Here is a 19,636-nt window from a genome sequence, read left to right on the forward strand (position 1 = left end):
ATTTGTTGAATAATTGGGTGTTGGTATGTTAATTGGTTGATCTTAGGTTGTTAGGAGGAATGATGGTTATCTTCCCGCTCATGTTGAATTCTCACAAGTGATTTGTTGAGATCATAATAAATATATTGTTGTAATGGCTTCAAGCCTGGTTGTTTAGTAGCCTTATATCCTCAAGAATCTAGAGTTACTCACATCCATGTTTCTCCGAAAATCTTTTTTTGTTGAAAGATTAAATTTAACTTAAAACAGATTGATGTATGGGGATCAAAACTGGATGATGTTATTTGTTGACCACCAATGCAACAATTAGATGCTGGTCAGTCAATTGGGTTTATCTTAGGTGGTTGGGAAGAATGATCATTAACCTCCCACCCATGTTCAATTTCTCACCCATATTCAATTCCCACAAGTAACTTGTTGAGCTCATAATGAATATCCCACGCTCAATTTCTCACCCATATTCAATTCAATTCCTACAAGTGACTTGTTAAGCTCATAATGAATATAATTTTGTAATGACTTCAAGCCTTGAGTTGACTGACCATATATCCCGAAGAATCTAAGGTTTATTATGAACACCATCCTCTAAATGATCAATACTCAGGAATTTTCCCCAAACATACAACCTGAAGGGAAAAAAAACAAAACTAAATCAAGAAGGAATTTTTGAAACACTGCCTAGGGTTGCAGTTTAGCGGTAAACAGGATTGAATCTCAGACCATCCATTACATTTCAATTTCTTTTAAAGCATAAGTAGTTACAGCCAGTTGAAAGCCTTAAGCGGTTAGGCCTAGTTTAAATTTTGACTGACGGATCCTTAAAACATTGCTTACACCAAAAGGCTAATTGTAGTTAAGAGGTAAAACAGTGCTTATACCAATAGGGCAATTGCAGTTAAGAGATAAACAATATGGCATGCCAGGCCACCCACTAAATTTCAGATTCTTTGAAAACAAGATTAAGTGATTAGGGTCAGTTACAAGTTTTAGATTATTTTAAAGAAAGAGCACCCACTATCACGGCAGTTTAACGAAAGGAATAGGACTGTGATTATTGATTTTCCACTTGAAATTGGACCCCATGTGATACCCAGTGGATTGAGGCCAATTGTAATGCTGCCTGGGTTTAAACTAAGAAATCTGAGTACAAGCTCATTGCAATGTGGACACTCGGGACAAACCCCTGTTGGGTGTTTAATCCCGAGTATAAATTTAAAAAAACAAACGCACACATTTAGATTGCGTGAAAATCAAAAGGCAAAAATTACCAGAAATTTAATCAGAAGTGACCAAATTTAGCTCGTGATAACATGGGACCGTCCAAGCATTAGGATTCGAAATGCGAATCTGTAACGATGCGAGGGGGCAAATCAAAATAAATGAAGTTAAGCTGTACCTTCTTTCGTCAAGCTGAGCGTGTAAGAATGATTATAATCCATAGCCTGTGACGATTTCTACAAACAGGAACAAGAAAAGAGACTCTGCAGCATGGAAGGAGTTCACTGACCTGTTAAGAGATCTGCCGCCGGAGATCTTACGCACTGCTGAGGATACCGTTGCCGACATATTCAAAAACCTATCTCCCGCGCCAGCATTATATAGTCGGTGCGTGGTTCATATGATATATTATACATTGTTGAATTATAACATAGAGGGTTCTGTTTTATAATAAAATCAGAGTTTTTTTCCTCTGAAAAAAAAAGGTTTCTGTTACAATCTCACTAGGAGTATAGGAGTATAAATAATATGGGGGGGATTTAAAATATTTTGTTTGTAGCTTGGTCATACACTATGATAAAATGAAGATTTGGGTATAATAAGAAAGTGGGAAAGAAGATTATTTGAAATTATGGTTTGTTTGGTTTTTTTGGGAGGTTATGGTTGGTTACGTTTTTTTATTTATATGGTTATTTTATGTGTTTTTTTCAAATATATATAAGTTAATAGAGTAAGGTTGTGTGATTTATTAGGATGAAGTGTTACTCTGTAAATAGTTTATGTTTAAAATGTGGTGGGTGTAGAGTTTCTTGTGTGTGTGGGAATGTACTTAACTTTTTCTACTTAATTTTTGGCCTTTGTTATCAAAGAAACTTACACATGTTTAACATGTGAAATTGGTGTAAGTGGACATTTATAGATTATTATTATTCCGCGAGATGTCTCTTTTTGGGAAACACTGCCACGTCATGGAGACTACACTCTAGGTTCCAAGTTAGTTCTTGGATCAAAGGGGTTAACCCTTATTTGACTTTAAATGAAACTCCTTGTTATCATCTTAGCAATGTCTTTATTATATTCATATTTTAACTTGCATGATTCGTTGAATTTGGAAACAAATATAATAGGTGTAAAACCATTAGGCTATGGAATCACAAATACTTTGTGTTGGAATTTTACTCAAAAAGGAAAAAAATGATTGTATATGAATGATATGGAAAATATATATACCAAGAGAAAAAAAGAGGGAAAACCAACTCTAAGAATGAAGGGGCAAAACTAACTCAAAATCCCTTCACAATAAACAACTTTACTTCAAACTACGAGACATAAAATTAACAGGTCAAAGATGCATAAGAACTTTAAGGAAAACATGGATATGTGAATTTCAAAGAGGGTGCCAATCTCACTCATCCATGAATTTCACACAAACAAATCTTTGCAAACTTCTAATAGGGTAGGATTCCACTCATTCATAAATTTGATAAAGCAAAATGTGTTGGGGCCTTCAAAGAACAATCCAATATTTCAAAAAATATATCATATATGTTAAACCATGAATGAAGTTCAATCTCAATAGTGACCCTTATCTCGACTACAACTTTAGGAAGCCTGTGGATGTCACATAGTGAGACTTGAACCTTGGGCCATCTCCCTTTAGGATTGCCATTGTTAGAGGCCCAAATTCAAAATTCAACTGCTCAATCAAAAGTTGCTTTGGTTCCCCATTTATCATCGATGTTGTCATGGTTAAAACAACCTCCAAGGCACTTTGATAAAGCCCCAAGTTCAACCCCACATAATAGATTTGAATTTTGATTTCGAGTGTAGATCTTATCATTGTGCTCAATAATGACACCTTGGTCCCTATTGTTGATGACAAACATTCTTTACCTCTACGGGCCCTTATTAAAACAATGCACCAACTATGCCCTCATGGCTAATGCATGGAAGATTAAAATATGACAAAGTTTCTATTATGGGGATGTGTAATAGGTGGTGTAGTCAAGGATCAAGTTGTTTTATATAGGATCCATAATCATCCAACCTTGCATGTAGTGATCTAAAGAAGGAACAAAACAAATGCAATCTATAATTCAATTTCCTATGAAATAGTGATGAAATAAATAATAGAAATAGATTGATAGAAACTTTGTAACAAGAACATGTTCTAGTGAATGCAGATAAGGTATGAAACTTTGTTAATGGCGTGAATTCATGAGTTAGTGAAACATTGTGGTAAATTTATTATTTCAATACTTGCATCTATTACAATAAGTGTGGCCACTATACTTATATTGTTTAGAGAAATAGTAGACAAGTTAGATGCATTACAATGGTTTGCAACCACAAAGATATGTTCATGATTTGTTGATATTACCCTCTTAACAATTATATTAGTCAATGTTGATGTTAAAAGATTCTTCTCCTCCACGTGATATAATAAAGATATAGTATTTTGTGCACATTTTCTCCATTGTGTGGTTACATAAAATAAGATCGATCTCTTTGATTTTCCAATATTATGTTAATGTAAATTTATTATTATGAGCGTTTTCTTTTGTTTTTCCATCTTCTTTGGTATTTTAAGTATTAGATGAATTGTTGCAATGTCTATAAATACTTTTAGCCAAAGCAATATTATTTCTATTAATAAAAAGAGAATCCAAGATTACAAAGTGGTTGGACTAAGGATGAAGGATGGGAGTTGGAACCTTCTCCATGAAAACTAAACAAGATAGCCTTGGTCCTTATTTCAACCAATACCATAATTCTATATATATACTCAAAAAATTTCCAAAATGTGCCCGAGAACAAAAAAAATTGAATTACATGCACTTGTCAATTAACAAGATCAGTCCTGACTTTTGCCCTGTTTCGGTCCATGAGTTGGGTTCGACTTGCCATGGAATTTGTCATGGAAGAGATTCATTGCTAAGGTGAGAGTTCAAACATAAAGACCCCACCCCACTTTTGTAAGCTTGGTTGGTCAAGCCATCAGCCTCATTATTAAATCGCCTTAGAACATGAAACATTGAAATTGACTGAAATTTAGTCATCAATCTGTAGATTCGAGATGTAACAGGAGCCAAATGCACATCCTTCGGTCTGTGATCCATGACCAAAGTCCTTATAATATTTTGTGAATCCTCAATTACGGTGATATGTCCAATTCCTTTACTTTAAGCAATCTTTAAGCCTTGAAATACTCCTTTTGCCATCTTGTTAGGCAGGTGGCCGAGACTCCATTCATACATATCCTCCTCTTTTGTCCGCTAGGATAAAAAATGACCCCAACCCACTGCACTTGCCACCCTAGCAATGTTTATAATTTTTATACAAAATTTAGGAATTGGATTAATTTTAATTTCTATTCCATCTCATATTTTATATTTAAAATATATTATAAATTCCCCCGATCAGGGTGCGAGCTGGATGGCACTCTCATCAATTGAGATTTAATGTGAAGGACATTAAGGTACAAACCCACCACCCCCCACACACTCGAGGTGATAGGTGTGGTGGCTCCTTACATGCAAGAGGTAAATGCCCTCGCAGAAGGTGACAGGGGCAGTGGGTTTGTGGCTTGGCTTGGTGTCAGGCACTCTGCAAGTTCTGTTAATCGGTTTAGTGCTCCGGGGAAAGCAATGTGGAAGGGTGACGACAAGGGCAGAGACATGTCATGGCTCCAGGAAAGGTGGTGGACTAATCTTCTCCTGGCGAGGGTAACCTGGTATGTTAACTATTTTTCCTCTCTCCTCCTCCATGCATCCACTTATCTGGTCACGGGATTTGGGTTTGCATGGGGTTGAGTTGCCTGCAGGTGAAGGCAATTGGCGTTGCTGGAAGTTGTCGGTGTCGGTATCCTTGTTGTAGTATGTTATCTTGACTGGTATGGTCTCAGTGTCGTTTCATTTTGAAATTATTCTCTCCTGAATGGGGTTATATGGGATGCAGGTCTTTATCGCCAGCCCTTGGAACCACCTTAGTTTTGTCTAGTTTGATAACTTGCGGTTTGGGGTTAGGTTGTCTTTAGCTCTATCTCAAGGTCTCATATTACTGTAATTGATGGGGTTGAGTGCCAATTTTGCCCTCTATATGACTGTTGATCCCAACACTGTAATGACTTTGTTGTTTGTCTTGATAATCCTAGTGCTCGTGGCCTTTGTGGAAGCCCCCGCAAGGTTACAATCGAAGGTCTACATCGGTCTGTGTCTGGGGATTACTTTAATGTTGTTGGTCATGGTGGTCTGTTCGATTCTTCTTCTGGCTATTATGAAAAGTGGGATTAATTTAATGTTTTTGGTCATGCTGGTTTGTTCGATTCTTCTTCTGGCTATTATGAAAAGTGGGATTACTTTAATGTTGTTGGTCATGGTGGTCTGTTCAATTCTTCTGTCTATTGGTTTGTTGGTGTGGAAGTTGAGTTCTTATGTGGAATGGATGACAACGTTGGGGTGTATGGGATAAGACCGACGGAGGTTCAACAATTTTTATTATGGCAATTACTGTTTTGTTCTCTCGTGGCAGGTGTGCAGGGTGGTAGGGTCACCTGGAAGCAAAAGGCTTCTGGGCTCGGGCTACCATTTTCTCAGGCAACTTGCCATACCCAAATTTTCCCTACGCACTGTGAGCTTGTAGCTATGGCGCGGGCTGCGAAAGTTACAGGTCGTGGAAGGAGGCCTCGGTGACCGTGCAGGAGGAACAACCTAGCTCCTCAGGTTGCAAAGTAAGCGGTCGTAAACCAATTGTCAACACCATATGCTTATCGTGAAGGGACCAGCGAGGAAATTAAGCATTTGATTGAGGAGTGGGAAGTTGATCTGAACCACCAGTCGGGCTCGACGGATATTGAGATGGAGTACTAGCACGCGATAGTGTCGGATCCTGGGAATGCCCGCGGACAAGTGACCTAGTTCAAACAGAATTTATTTTTATATTGGACCATGAAAATTCTCCTAGGAAAGGCCTTGGAATAGATTTCAGTGAGCATGGTGACAACAGTACAGGATATTCCCAACTATAAGCAAGACTTCCAAAAACTTCAGTTTTAACTGCAAAAGCAGGATGGATGCCTACACCCAATTGAGTGTCACCTCCCTTGCCTTCTTTCACAAACAGTAATGTCGGGTTCCAATGTTAAGGACCTAGCCTCGGTCAATTCTGCATCTGTCGAGGGAGATGAGTAGGCTAGTAGATGGTTCCTATTTTGATTTGTATATATGCGACTAGCTTTTAATTTACAGAATGATGTTTTATATGTTCATAGGCAAATAGTACGTGGACAAGGTAAAGATATACAAACTTATATAGCTTGGGTAAAAAGACTTATTATTTTACTAGATGGCTTATCATGTTGTTAGGTCGCCAACAGACTTGGTTTCCCTTTGGGAAAGTTGAGGCCACCTAACTATTCATATGTGGATGTAACTTGCTTATATTTTAATGAAAATGGAAGGATCTACCAAACTTACAAATATATATATATATATATATATATATTAGAAATCAAGAATGATTACAATAAAATGTATATATGTTTCTCAAACATTTTTATTTTTATTTAATTAGTAAATAATTTTTTTTAAAGAATTTATATCCTTATAATCATATGACAAATAATAGGTTTTTATCTGTGTTATCTTTGTTTTTACAGTCAACATGCCCTTCACATAATAGAATGACTAGTTATGGGGTTCATTTTGTCTAAGTCTTAGTGGATGGAAACTGGGTTTCGATCCCAAAAAGGAACCACCTAAATTGCAAATAACATGGGTAATGCTACCATGATATCCTATGGAATTGTGGAATAGAAATTTATGGAAGGAATAGGGAGTTCTCTATGGCACTTCATCGCTTTGGAGGATAATTGTTGGCACAAGGAAGATTGTAGGATTTTTAAACTACTAGTGGAAATGGACATTGAATAAGGTCTACTAACATAAATAGATATTAAATGGGGGTCTTGGCTCCATGTAGAGAAGTTAGATTTCTAAAAAAATCCCTCTCCAATATGGTGCATGTCATCAAATAGGGAATTTATAAGGCCAAAAAACTTTAGGAGGAGCTTCATAAGGAGGAAGAAAATATGGGTTAGAAGAGAAAAATATTAATGAATTTTGAAATATTTCCCAAAGATATTAAAAGGTGGCATTCAAGGAGATAAGTTGACTTGCGACAAGGAACACCCTTTTGATGTTTGTTGCCATGGAGGCTGCGGGTTCGAGGTTTAGGGTTTAGTGCTTCAGACCTGTTGAACTAGGCTCAGCTCTGGAAGCGCACAGGATTAAAATAGAGGATCTGCTCAAAAGAGGACAAGGACTGACCCACCAGATGGTAAACGGGGGGTCCATTGGGACCCTATCCTTTAAACAAATAGTTATGCAGAAGCAAGCAGCGCAGGAGGGAGTAAAAATAACAGGATATGGTAAGCTTAAGCAGGATAGCGAAAAAAACAAAGAGAAGAAACAAAAAGGACTCAGAGAAACAAACAACAACCCAAAAATGAAAGAAAAAGAAAGCGATGGAAAGGAGAACAGTGAGAAGAAGGATGACACAGCGCAAAAACACACAGCCCATGAAGAGAAACAATTAAGGGAAGGGGGGGAATGGGAGGAAGGAACTCAGTCGAAAGAAGAAGAGAAGCAAGAGACTGTATCGAACCCCAGCAACAACACAGCAACAAGAGGCGCATGCAAACCAAAAAAAATTGAAACCCTAAGAGTGGTTATAACAGATCCGAAGATACAAGCCTATAGAGAACACATGTCGGAACATGCGGTAATATGCAAATTCATGGGACTGTGGCCAACTGAAAGAGCGCTATGCCAATGGATCAGGCAGCAATGGAAACCCAAAGGTGATGTCAAACTGCACTTAGGAGCAAAAGGTTTCTTCACTGTTGTTTTTACGAATTTAGAGGACAAGGATAGAGTTTTTGATGGGGGTCCTTACTTCTTCGCTTCGGCGGGGCTCTACATGAGGCCCTGGAAACCCAACTTTGTACCAGAAAAAGAGACATTCACACAGGTCCCTGTGTGGATCCGTCTGTTCTCTCTTCCAATAGATTACTGGGGCCTGGTGGCTCTTAAGCAAATAGGAGATCAACTAGGTACTTTCATCAAAGCCTCAGAAGCAACGATGCAAAGGAAATATACTTCCTGTGCAAGAATTTGTGTGGAAATGGATGTATCAGGTGCTTTACATGAAGGATTATGGCTGGAGTACAAGGATGAAGACTATTTCCAGGCCATCGACTATGAACAAATCCCCTTTCGCTGCCGAAAATGTCACGAGCATGGACATTTAGTAAGAGAGTGCCCATTAAGCAATATAGGGGAAGAACCTAAGCCAGAGCAAGAAGCAAAGAGCAGTGATGCCTTTATAAGGCCAAAAGCAGGACAAAGGGCTAATAAAAAAAGAACCAACAGAATGGAGACCGCACAAGGAAACACCAGCAACACCTTTGGAATCTTGGAGACAGATACAGACTCAGAAGAACAGAATAAAGTATCAATTACAAGTGAAGGGAACCAAGAAAGGGCAGGTCATGTAACAAAAGAAGGGGAGGAACACCCCCTCAACACAGTAGCCCTAATGCAGGAACCAATAGAAGAGCAAGAGGAAGATGCAGACATGCTCACCAGTGATGGTGGCAGTGAGGAAATGGAGCTAAACGAGGTTCTAGAGCAGGAAGGAATGAACTTACCAGTCATGGCCGAGATCTGGAAAGCTCAAGGTATAGAGAATATTCTGGAAGAGGAGATCGGAAAGATCAACACTCTATTCATTGCAAGGCAGAAGGTGGAGATGGATAGGCAAAGTAGGAAGTTAGGCATATCAAAGGGAGTGGGCAGCCATTCAAAGAGCCTATTATGCAACTCAACAAGTTCGAAGCAGAGAAGAAAGAGAGGCCGAAGAACAAACAATGAAGTTTTGCAGGAACTAGGGATTCTAATGTTAAACTCGGGCAAGATGAAGGCTCTGAATGCCTTCCCGTCTTATCAACAATCTACCTAGTTAAAAATGAAAGTTATATCGTGGAATGCAAGAGGGCTTAATAGCCAAGCGAAACAAAGACTTCTAAAGAGAAAATTCCAGAAAGAGAAACCAGATATCATGTTCATACAGGAAACCAAATGTGCTAACAGCAACATGGTGAATATCAGCAAAAGGCTTGGAAAACATATAGAATTTATGGAAGTAGCTAGTCAAGGATGGGAAGGAGGTTTAGTCACTTTTTGGGACTCCCGAGTGATTCAAATCCTCTCAGCAGAAGCCACCAAAGCTTTCATAGCCATGGAGACTCAATTGATAGGTAATTATGAAACTTACTTATGCACAAATGTTTATGGACCGCAAAAGCTATAAGATAAATTCTCCTTGCTCTGCTCTCTTTTAAGTTTAAAGACTAGATATCCCAACTTGAAGTTCATCATGGGTGGAGACTTTAATATGATCACCTCTCCTTTTGGAGAAGAAAGGAGGAATTAGAAAACTCAATAAGGATGCTGAGTTCTTCGCTGAATTCATTGATTCTGCCAAACTAGTGGACATCCAACCAAAAAGTGGAACTTTCACATGGAATAATAGAAGAGGAGGCGAGAGGCAAATAACCTCTCGTTTGGATCGATTCCTTATTTTTGAAAGCATTATACTTGAAGGAATAATAGTGGAATCTGACATCCTTCCTAGTGGAGGATCGGATCACTGGCCAATCTCTTTGATAGCGGCCATCCAAGGAACCCCAAGAAACAAGCCTTTTAGATTCGAGAAGTTCTGGCTGAATCACCCTAATTTCATTCAATTGGTGGAGAAATGGTGGAACGAGCCAATGGACATCAGAGGAACAAGAATGTTTAAACTTCAGAGCAAATTAAGACACGTCAAAAACAAAATAAAAGAATGGAATGTAACAGAATTTGGGAACATCTTTAAGGATAAATCTATCATAGAGGGAAGGTTAGAATAGATTCACAAAGATTGGGCAACAGGGCACAATAGTGAGGACTCAGTAGAGCAGGAAAAAGTCCTGATGCAACAATGGCAAGCACGCTGTCAACAGGAAGAGACCTTATGGAAACAGAAATCCCGAATACAATGGCTTAAGGAGGGGGAACGGAACACCAAGTTCTTCCATAGGTCGGCGTTAGACTACGGAGGAGCTAATAAGATACTCTGCCTCAACAATGAAAGGGGGGAAACTTTACAAAGTCACCAAGAAATAATAACATTTCTCACACGGCACTTCAATCATATTGCACAGGAGCCGCCAGCAAATAGAACATAAGCTATTGAGGAGCTTACTTAGGCTATTCCTAAAATTATCACAAATGAACAAAACCTAGCTCTCAGTAGAGAAATCTCCTTGGAGGAGGTGGAAGAAGCGGTTAGAAGTATGCCAAATGATAAGGCACCTGGGCCTGATGGTTTCACCATCAATTTTTACAAAGCTTGTTGGAGCCTTGTGAAAACTGAAGTTTGGGAAGTAGTAGAAGACTCTAGACGATCCTGTTCTATCCTTAAATCGCTAAATTCCACCTTCCTCGCTCTAATTCCCAAGGTAGAAGAGGCCAACTCTCCTGAGAAATTTAGACCTATAGCCCTGTGTAATGTGATTTATAAAATCATATCTAAAGTCATAGCCAACAGACTGAAGCCCATTCTTCCTGGCCTCATTTCGGAAGAGCAGTCGGGGTATGTTGAAGGTAGACAGATCTTAGATAATATTCTTCTAGCACAGGAAATGGTTCATACTCTTCAAACCAGGAAAATAGTAGGGATGTTAATGCAGCTTGATCTCTCTAAAGCCTATGATAAGGTTAGCTGGCACTACCTTGAGGCTATTCTAAACGCTTTTGGCTTTAACGAGTAGTGGACTAAATGGATCCTCGCCCTGATTAAATCCACTAAGTTTTCCATCCTTGTCAATGGCTCCCCTCCAACCCTTTCTCTCCCTCCCGAGGCATCAGGCAAATAGACCCTCTATCTCCCTTCCTTTTTGTAATCTTCATGGAAGGACTGAGCAGACTCATCAGCAAAGCAAAGAACGAGGGGAAAATCAAGGGACTTCAAACCTTTCACTCAATACCTGCAACAACGCATCAGCAATTTGTGGATGACACAATGCTGCATGGAACGCCAACTGTGAAAGAAGCCATGGCTTTCAAGAATATCCTAGATCTCTTCAGCAAGGCCTCAGGTATGGAAATTAATCTTTCAAAATCCACTATTTTTTTCTTCAATACTCATCTTGCCATTCAGAAGCATCTATCTAGTATTCTTGGATTTCGAAGAGGCAGCCTACCCTCGAGATATTTAGGAGCCCCTCTAACAGACAAACCCTGGCAAAAGATACACTGGGAGAAAATCCTGGCCAACATGAAGAAAAGATGTCAGCACTGGACACACAGAGCACTCAATTTCGCTGGAAGATTAGTCCTCACCAAAGCAGTATTGCAGGCCATCCCTCAGTACCTGCTCTCTATTATACCTGCCCCTAAAGGAATCCTTCAGCAGATGAGAGCGATCCAGAGATCCTTTGTCTGGAATGGCAATGCGGAAAAGAAAAAATGGGCGCTTGTCGCCTGGAACAAACTCTGCAAATCGAAAGTTTTAGGAGGCCTAAATCTTGTCGATCCCTCCATCATCAACATGACATGTGGAGCCAAACTCTGGTGGAGATGGTTGAAGGAGCCCAATCTACCATGGGCCAGACATTGGAAAGAAAAATATACCCCTGACTGCAACAATCAGGAATTAATAAGGCTGCAAGAGGTTCCTGAAGGGTCTCCCATATGGAATTTAGCAAGAAAGAACCGTGACATTGTGCAGGATCACAGTTTTTGGGAAATCCGAAATGGGGAAACGACCCTATTCTGGGAAGATGCTTGGCAGCAACTCCCGAAGCTTGAAACACCAGAGCTCGTAGACCTCAAGAGACAATGCCAAGACAGGGGCAGATACACTGTACATCAATATTGGAACCACAACAGCAGGGACCAGGAATGGAGAGAATGGTTAATCAATACCACTGAAAGCTCCAGTGAGGAAAACAACAATACAAGAATTCTGCTCGATCAACTAAACAAAAGGAAGATAAGAAACGCTGAAGAAAAGGACCAGCTAAGATGGGGCATGAAAGGAAGTGGTAATTTTACGCTCAAGGAAGCCAGGGAACAACTCGAGAATGCTGAGCAAATGGAGGAAATTCAATGGAATAATAAAGTTTGGGACACTCTGTTTTGGCCAAAAATCAAAACATTCCTATGGCTCCTAATGCAAAGAAAACCCTTACGTGGGAGAATCTTCGCAAAAAAGGGTTCCATGGCCCTTCTCGCTGCCCCATGTGCAATTCAGATGAAGAGACAATGAACCATCTCTTCAACACCTGTGAGTGGGCTTGTCATCTGTGGATATGGGCAGAAAACATCATGCAAAAAACAGATTGAACTAGGGACTCCATCCAAGACACCATCCAGAATTGGCAAAGCAGGTACTCAAATAATTTAAGAATTAACAGTATATGGAAAACCTTGTCGGACTTTATCACCTGGACTATATGGAAGGAACAAAATAGAAGAATCTTCCAAAATGAATACAAAGATATAGAGCATTCGCTAGATACTATAATCCAAAATATAAGACAATTAATTCTAGTTAAATGCAGAGTGGAAACAGACGAACAACCTTCGGCTAAAGACTTACACATTTTAAAAATCTTCAAACTGGATAACAGCCAAAGCTTGAGCACAACAAATTGCCAGCAAAACCCAAACATTGTGTCCTGTGGCTGGGAGCGTCCCCCTGCAGGTTTTCTGAAGCTGAATTATGACGGAGCCTCCAGAGGCAATCCGGGTTTGGCGGGCATTGGAGGCATCATAAGGAACCACGCAGGGGAAATTCTTCACATTTACAGTAAAGCCTTGGGGGAAGGGACGAATAACGAGATGGAGTTTGCGGCCATGGAACAAGGGCTCCGGATTCTCAAAGGTATTCAGGGTGGCACAACGGTGGTTGAGGGAGACTCAGAGTTGGCAATTACAGTGGCAAGGAAGCTCTACGGAGGAACGAAAGCAAGCAAAGTCACCAAACATTGGAGACTTGCCAAGGTTACAAACAACATAGCAGGTATGCTGAGAGTAATGAAAGGTTTGGTTTTCCAGGCGGTGAGACGAAGAGCTAATACGGTGGCGGACCACCTGGCGAACTATGGAATCGAGCACCCAAACACCAGGTGGGACAGCTGTTGGCAGAATATAAACTGCCCGGAACTAAAAGAGAAGTGCATCCAGCTCTCCAGGCAAGATCTGGGTGACGACAACCCAGTATGAGTGGGAGGAACATCACCACCACGTCACTCTATGATGGGACACGCTGGCACGGCAGATGCCATTAAAGAGTGGCAGGGGGTAGAAGGACACGCGAGTTCGGCGCAATTATGGCACGAGCAGAGGAAAAAGGAAATGAAACCAGATATGATAAGTAAGGATAAGCGCCGCCGAGACCAAACCAAGAAGGAGGACACTTGGCAGACTCTGGAGCGAGCGAGTAGAGGTGACCATAATGAAAAGATTGTGAGCCATTACACAAAAAATCCAGCATCACGCAGAAATTATTATGAAAGGACTTGCAAGTTGCATCGAGCTAGACGGTATGCAACTGGTAACAGCCCAAACAACCGCTATTTAACTACAACCAGAGGCAGGGGAAAAAGCAATGTTTTATCGTGTAGCAGACCTGAGCCCATCCATTCTGCTGAAAGCTTCCAGAATTTCACCGTGAGCGTTAGCACGATAATGGAAGGAGAAGGAAGTCGCAACGCGTCGGCAAATAAAGATCTCAAGAATGCCAGAGAAATGTATGAGACGCGAACTTCGCTAAAGAACAAACGTAAGATCATCGACCTGGAAGCCATGGTCCAGGAGGAAGAAAAGAAGCGGTCGGAAGAGGACATTGAAAAGGAAGTGGATTGGCTGCAGGACCCCGGCACTGTGACCAAGCGGGCAACTCAGTTTGTCAGGACTCAGGCAGAAAGCTGGCGCATGAAAACTCTGCTGGCTCAAGCCTTGAGCATGCAGGCAAACAAAGCAAATCAACTGCAAAGAGACCAGCCTATTTCTGAAGCCAAGTTGGAGGAACACATCGCAATCTTAGAGAGTCTGGACTTTAAGGTTAGTGCGCTGGAGCAGGAGGTCGACAACATCTCCAAGAAACTCACAGTGCTCATCAAACTCCTCAGGCACACCATTGGACAAGAATCCAGGCAAGCCGAGAATCCGAAGAACGAACCGATGGGAGAGCTTCACGGCCAGCATCCCAAGCAGGCGCAGGCTGGCATCTCAATTTCTGAACCTGCTCCGGAGACCTCAAGAAACTATGTGGTGCTCAAAATGTAAAGGAATCGTTCGGTCTGTGCTTGGTTTCCTTGTGTCGTCGGTTAGTCCTCTAGGTGCTCGACTTTTAAGCTGGTTAGATGGTCTGTTGTTGTTCCCTTCTATTATTCTGATAAATGTGTCTATTGTTTCTGTTATTTGGTTGCTGCCTCATGCAGATAGAAGTTTAAGTGTTTTTCCTTTGTTAAGATATGTGACGGTGCCACCCTGCGTGGTGTGCTTATGATAGTTTTGGTTATCCCTTTTTGATTAGTTTTGAAGGTAGGCTTGCAATCTAGCGGCCCTCGATCTGCTAATGCAGATTTTTTGTACAATATTTACCTCTTTTTAATATAATTTTTTGACTTACACAAAAAAAAAAAGTTGACTTGCGATCCTTCATCAAATTTAGAACCAAAATTTGGTCATAATTCTTCAAAGTGCACGGAGGTAAAAAGCATCTTCATGATCCAAGTCCAACTCTTTTGTATCAAAGTACAATAAATAGAGAGTGGGTATCCCTAATAAAGATCTTTCTTTGTGTTTTAAGGAATTTCAATAAAATCCTCTGATTCTAATGGGTGGGTAGGTATAGTGAAGGCTCTATAGGTAGGAAGCCCAAGACTCTAGATCTTCTTCCACTCGTTAAGAGGTATGAGAGCACCATGCATTCTAATGTCAAATATTTGAGGCTTGAAGTATGATCCCCAACCAGATTAAGGAAAGGGGTTAATTATTCAAAAACTGAGTATTTGAAAGAAAAAAAATGTTAACTCTTTGAAGCGTGGATGAAATCTTGACCAAGTAGGTTATTTAATTGAAGATTTAGATTAAAAGGGGCCAAAAAAATATACCAAGCAATTTTGAAATCATCGTATTTGTCAAGGTCAAAAATTAAAGCAATTGATGAATCTAAGGTTTTGGTAGGATGGCTAGCCATGAATCATGACATCCCAAGCTTAATAGGGAGGAAATCATTCATGTCTATAGAAAAATTTCAAGCCAAGAAGGTGACAAGTGAGGGAAAATGGTTAACAATTGTTAGGGTCCTTGGAGCAGGCAAGACCACTAAATTTATGCCCAAATGAACACATTATCAATAAATTCAAGAGGGGTATTGGGTACCCCCAAAGAGAAAGCCCTGGAAAGATTTATAATTATTATAATCATGTTGTTTTTTTAATCCAAGGATCAATGTGTGCTACATCAAACAATATAGAGTTATTGTCTTCTTTTCGAAAAGATTGGGATTTATGTTCAATGGATATTAAGGGATTGTCAAGAGGTTTAGTCATTGCAGGGATCAAAACATATGACATAATCTCCACAAATGTCATACATATAGATATAGTGATGAAATTTGATTCCAAAGAATCAGGGAATGTTTATAAATTAATCAATATGTATGGTCCCTATGGGGACAACAAGTCTTTCTAGGAAGGACCAGGGGAATCTAGTTTATTAAATGGAGAAAATGTATCAATAGGAAGATATATGAATCTCACACTCAATCAAAGTGAAATTAAAGAAGCAGCTAGACATGATCCTTTATTTGGTTATTTCTCTCATCTATCTGAGGTACACAATCTTCTAGATGTGAAACTTGACAAAAATTATCCCTACTTGAAGGAATTCCATAAGAGGTAGGGAAGAAATTTGCAGGAGGTTAGATAGATTTCCTATTCATGATCGCCTAAAGAAATATAGCACCAAAAGTAAATCTTGGGTAAGCTATGGGGTTTATTTGGCCATTTTCCTATCATTTACAATTTGTGCCAGAAGATAGAAAACCTTTATCGCCCTTTAAATTTAATTATCTGGGATGCCTGAAGAGAACTTTAGAACTCTCTTAAACAAGTCTTGGAAGCCTTGTGGCAATTCTTTACATGATGACATGATCCTTCACCCAAGAAACTAGCTCACAAAAAAGATATTAGGAATCCTCCACACTTTATTAATGTCAAAACCCTTAAGTTAGGGTAACATTGTACATTAACCCTTTTGTGGAAGAAATCTCCTTATGGTCATCTGCCTCTTAAGTCACGAAGCATACCAATGATCTAAGCTTAAAAGTAGTATTATTTTGGACTTCTTAAGACTCTACCCTTATTTATAACTAACAAGAGAACCGTAATATGGCATCCTAACTACCTAGTGGACTGCCTTTAATGAGGCCACCTTACATTTATTAAATACTAACTTGTAACACCCCACCCCACATTTACCCACTTTTACAATCTCCCCAAGATGAACATGAGCTGAGAGTTAATATGGCATGACCCAACATCCAAGTTCCAGTTATGAAAGTGGGGTCTATTAACCGAAAACATACTCCAACCCCCCAGGAGCACCACGTCACCCAGATACCAAACCACGTTTGTTGATGATCTTGCCCTGGGCGAGAACTTTCCTTTTTCCAGACCTTACCTTCCAGTTGCACGCATGACAAGTTATTCATGCAATTGGAAAGATCCAACTGCACACAGAGGCCTTCCTCCATGTAGTTGTAGCCAAAATCTTTTAGTTCATAGGGTGCAACTAGCAACATGAATTTGGATTTTCAGGGCTAGCTACAGACCAACTACCCAAAACAACCCAAAATTCTTCAGATTTCAGTCTAAGATGATGACAAGTCTATATTAAGTACTAAGGCTAGATCTTTCTCAGAAGTTTCCAAACACATGAGAAACATTTCATCAAATACATGATAAACATATTAACTACGGGTCATGAATGCATATATGTTCATTGCTTTCTTAACTTCATCATAGAAACATCATGAATACAAAATTCCCTCTCAAACTTGTGGCAACACCACTTGTTAGCCCATGCATGCATATACCATTCAATAACTTATCAAGCCATAAGCAAGATCCATAACAAGAGCACATGATATATTAAGAACATGACATGCTTATAATAATCATATAACCAGAATGCATTTAAGACATACTAGTCATAAAATCAAAACAGTAACCAACACATGTGCTCATTGATCTCAATAAGAAAATAACACATAATAACATATGCACAAGGCCAACTATGTCAGGGACTTACACTTACCACCTGACCATAGATTGGGTTGAACCAAATCTCTCTTTCATCCAATCACACCCTATGCCATATTCCAAGCATGAATATGGGATCACATGGAATAAACCATTATAGAACCAACTAGGACTTCTAGAGGCCAAACCACCCCAACGCTCAACCACAGTGATTTCAGCTAAATTGGTCCAGAAATCACTAATACCAAACAAGCTTGGATGCCTCCGACTTTCTTCACCATATCGAGAGGAAATTTTCCTGTCTCCACCCATCCGTCAAGAGTTCCAGGAGAAACACCATCTCCACCCTCGACCCTTGGGAATTTTCCTGAGACCACCTCAACTAGGATCCAAAGTCTACTGGCATCCAAATATTAATCAAAATAGGGAACCCACTACACCATGGCTATCCAGGAAATGATAACGCAAGGATGAAACCATTGTCAATCTAGGCAAATCACATGCCAATGAAAACAAAGTAACCAAATAACCACATGCATGTACCATGCATCCAAATCTCAACAATGAAATCACACATGCAACCTGTTACCTGCAATGTCCTCCTGTTGTAGCTACTTTTCCAACCTTATCTTTGTGCTCCATTGCTTTCCTTTTCTTTCTTGTTTGCTTCTTGCTTACTTGTGTCCAAGTGTTGTAGCTTCTTGTCCTCTACGTTGTAGTGTAGCCTTCTTCTCCTTTCCTCCAAGAGAGAAAGTTCAATAGAGAATTCTATAATGTTCTCTTTATTTTCCTTCAATTTCCTTCATTTCTCCTTACATGCATATTCATGTCTCTTCATCTTCCTTTTCTCTTATTTTCCTTTATTTCTTTAATTAATTACCATTTATTGTCCTTTGCCTTTTGTCAATGCCAATGCCAATTTCCACAACCAATAATAAACCACAAGTGATGCCCACTATAATGCTTCTCCCCTCATTCAACTTGGAATACGTGTCTCGTGACCTTGGTTTAATTTATTTACTTGGAAAATCAACTCGGGGTTGTTACATAACTAACATAGCAAGCCTTACTTAATAAGAACAAAATAGTAGACTTAGTCCACCTAACATTGAATAGCCTCTTGTAATACCTTCACTATGATCCCCAAATTAGCCACATAGAAATGCATACGTTGAATGGTTGAGGCCTATATGTAATATGTAAGTGTACACTAATAATAAAAAATGTAGGCATCATGGGTTGCAAACGAGGAAGAACAAGAACATGGGGGGCTATGATTCGATAAGAGAGGAATAAAAGTGGGGTCGGGGGCTTAAAGGGGGTTAAAGAGGAATAATATTCTCTTATCTATAAGCATATATCATTTATTTTATGTTAGTGCAAGTCTTGGACCTTTATTATCCAAACCATATCAAACATGGAGTTAGTGTGCAAATGAGATACATGGGTTTCATAGGAATCCACAAAATATCAACATGAAAATATAATCCACAAAATATGGTTGTGCAAGAATTGTTTTGTCATTCTTCCTTTGGTGGGAAGGAAAATTTCTAAGAGCTTGAGTATGGATTGAGTGATGGCATGTTTGTGTTGATGTCTATAAAAAATAATTCACCCACAACAAGGGAGAATCATCCGATGGCGGGTACCAGTTAGACCTACTATTGTTTGGAGTAGCAACTTCCAGTAGTATGTGAGCCCAATTGCCACCAAATAAATTGCTTATTAATGTTTCATTGTGCAAATACAATCCTATTTAAAATCCCAATCTAATAGTGATAAAAGTTTGATTGTAAGTATAAAGTAAATACTAAAAGCAAGAAGCAGTTCATAAACCTCAATATAAATGAAATTAACATATTCAATTATCATATATAGGAAATAATTCAAAAAGAAATGATGTTGAATATGTGTCTACAATCAAATTCATAATCTATTCAAAATAATTCTCTACCAAAACAACTTACAGAAATGACAAATTGCAAGCATATGCAGAAATACACAATAAAAAAAAGCACAATTGCCTGAATAAACTAT

The 19,636-nt window shown here is 39.4% G+C and overlaps 1 protein-coding gene across 3 annotated transcripts in view; it reads right to left on the minus strand.

Moving 5' to 3' along the window:
• Window positions 1–1,663, minus strand: part of LOC149176757 (uncharacterized) — a 130,569-nt gene extending 128,906 nt beyond the window's left edge. The window contains exons 1-2 of one of the 3 annotated variants that reach the window (XM_089423178.1): window positions 1,508–1,661; window positions 1,269–1,347 (exon numbers count right to left, since the gene is read on the minus strand). Coding sequence is in view for 1 of the 3 variants with exons in the window: in XM_089423176.1 (XP_089279302.1) it covers window positions 1,397–1,439 (43 nt within the window). In the remaining 2 variants the exon portion in view is untranslated. Of the gene's footprint in view, window positions 1–1,268; window positions 1,348–1,396 lie in introns of all 3 variants that reach the window. The other 2 variants (XM_089423176.1, XM_089423177.1) reach the window with 2 other exon arrangements.
• Between the last annotated feature and the right edge of the window lie 17,973 nt (window positions 1,664–19,636).

This window comes from Pinus tabuliformis, chromosome 4_1, assembly GCF_031772625.1.
Source record: "Pinus tabuliformis cultivar Carrire ecotype Pingquan chromosome 4_1, CPIR1, whole genome shotgun sequence".
Lineage (NCBI taxonomy): Eukaryota > Viridiplantae > Streptophyta > Pinopsida > Pinales > Pinaceae > Pinus > Pinus tabuliformis.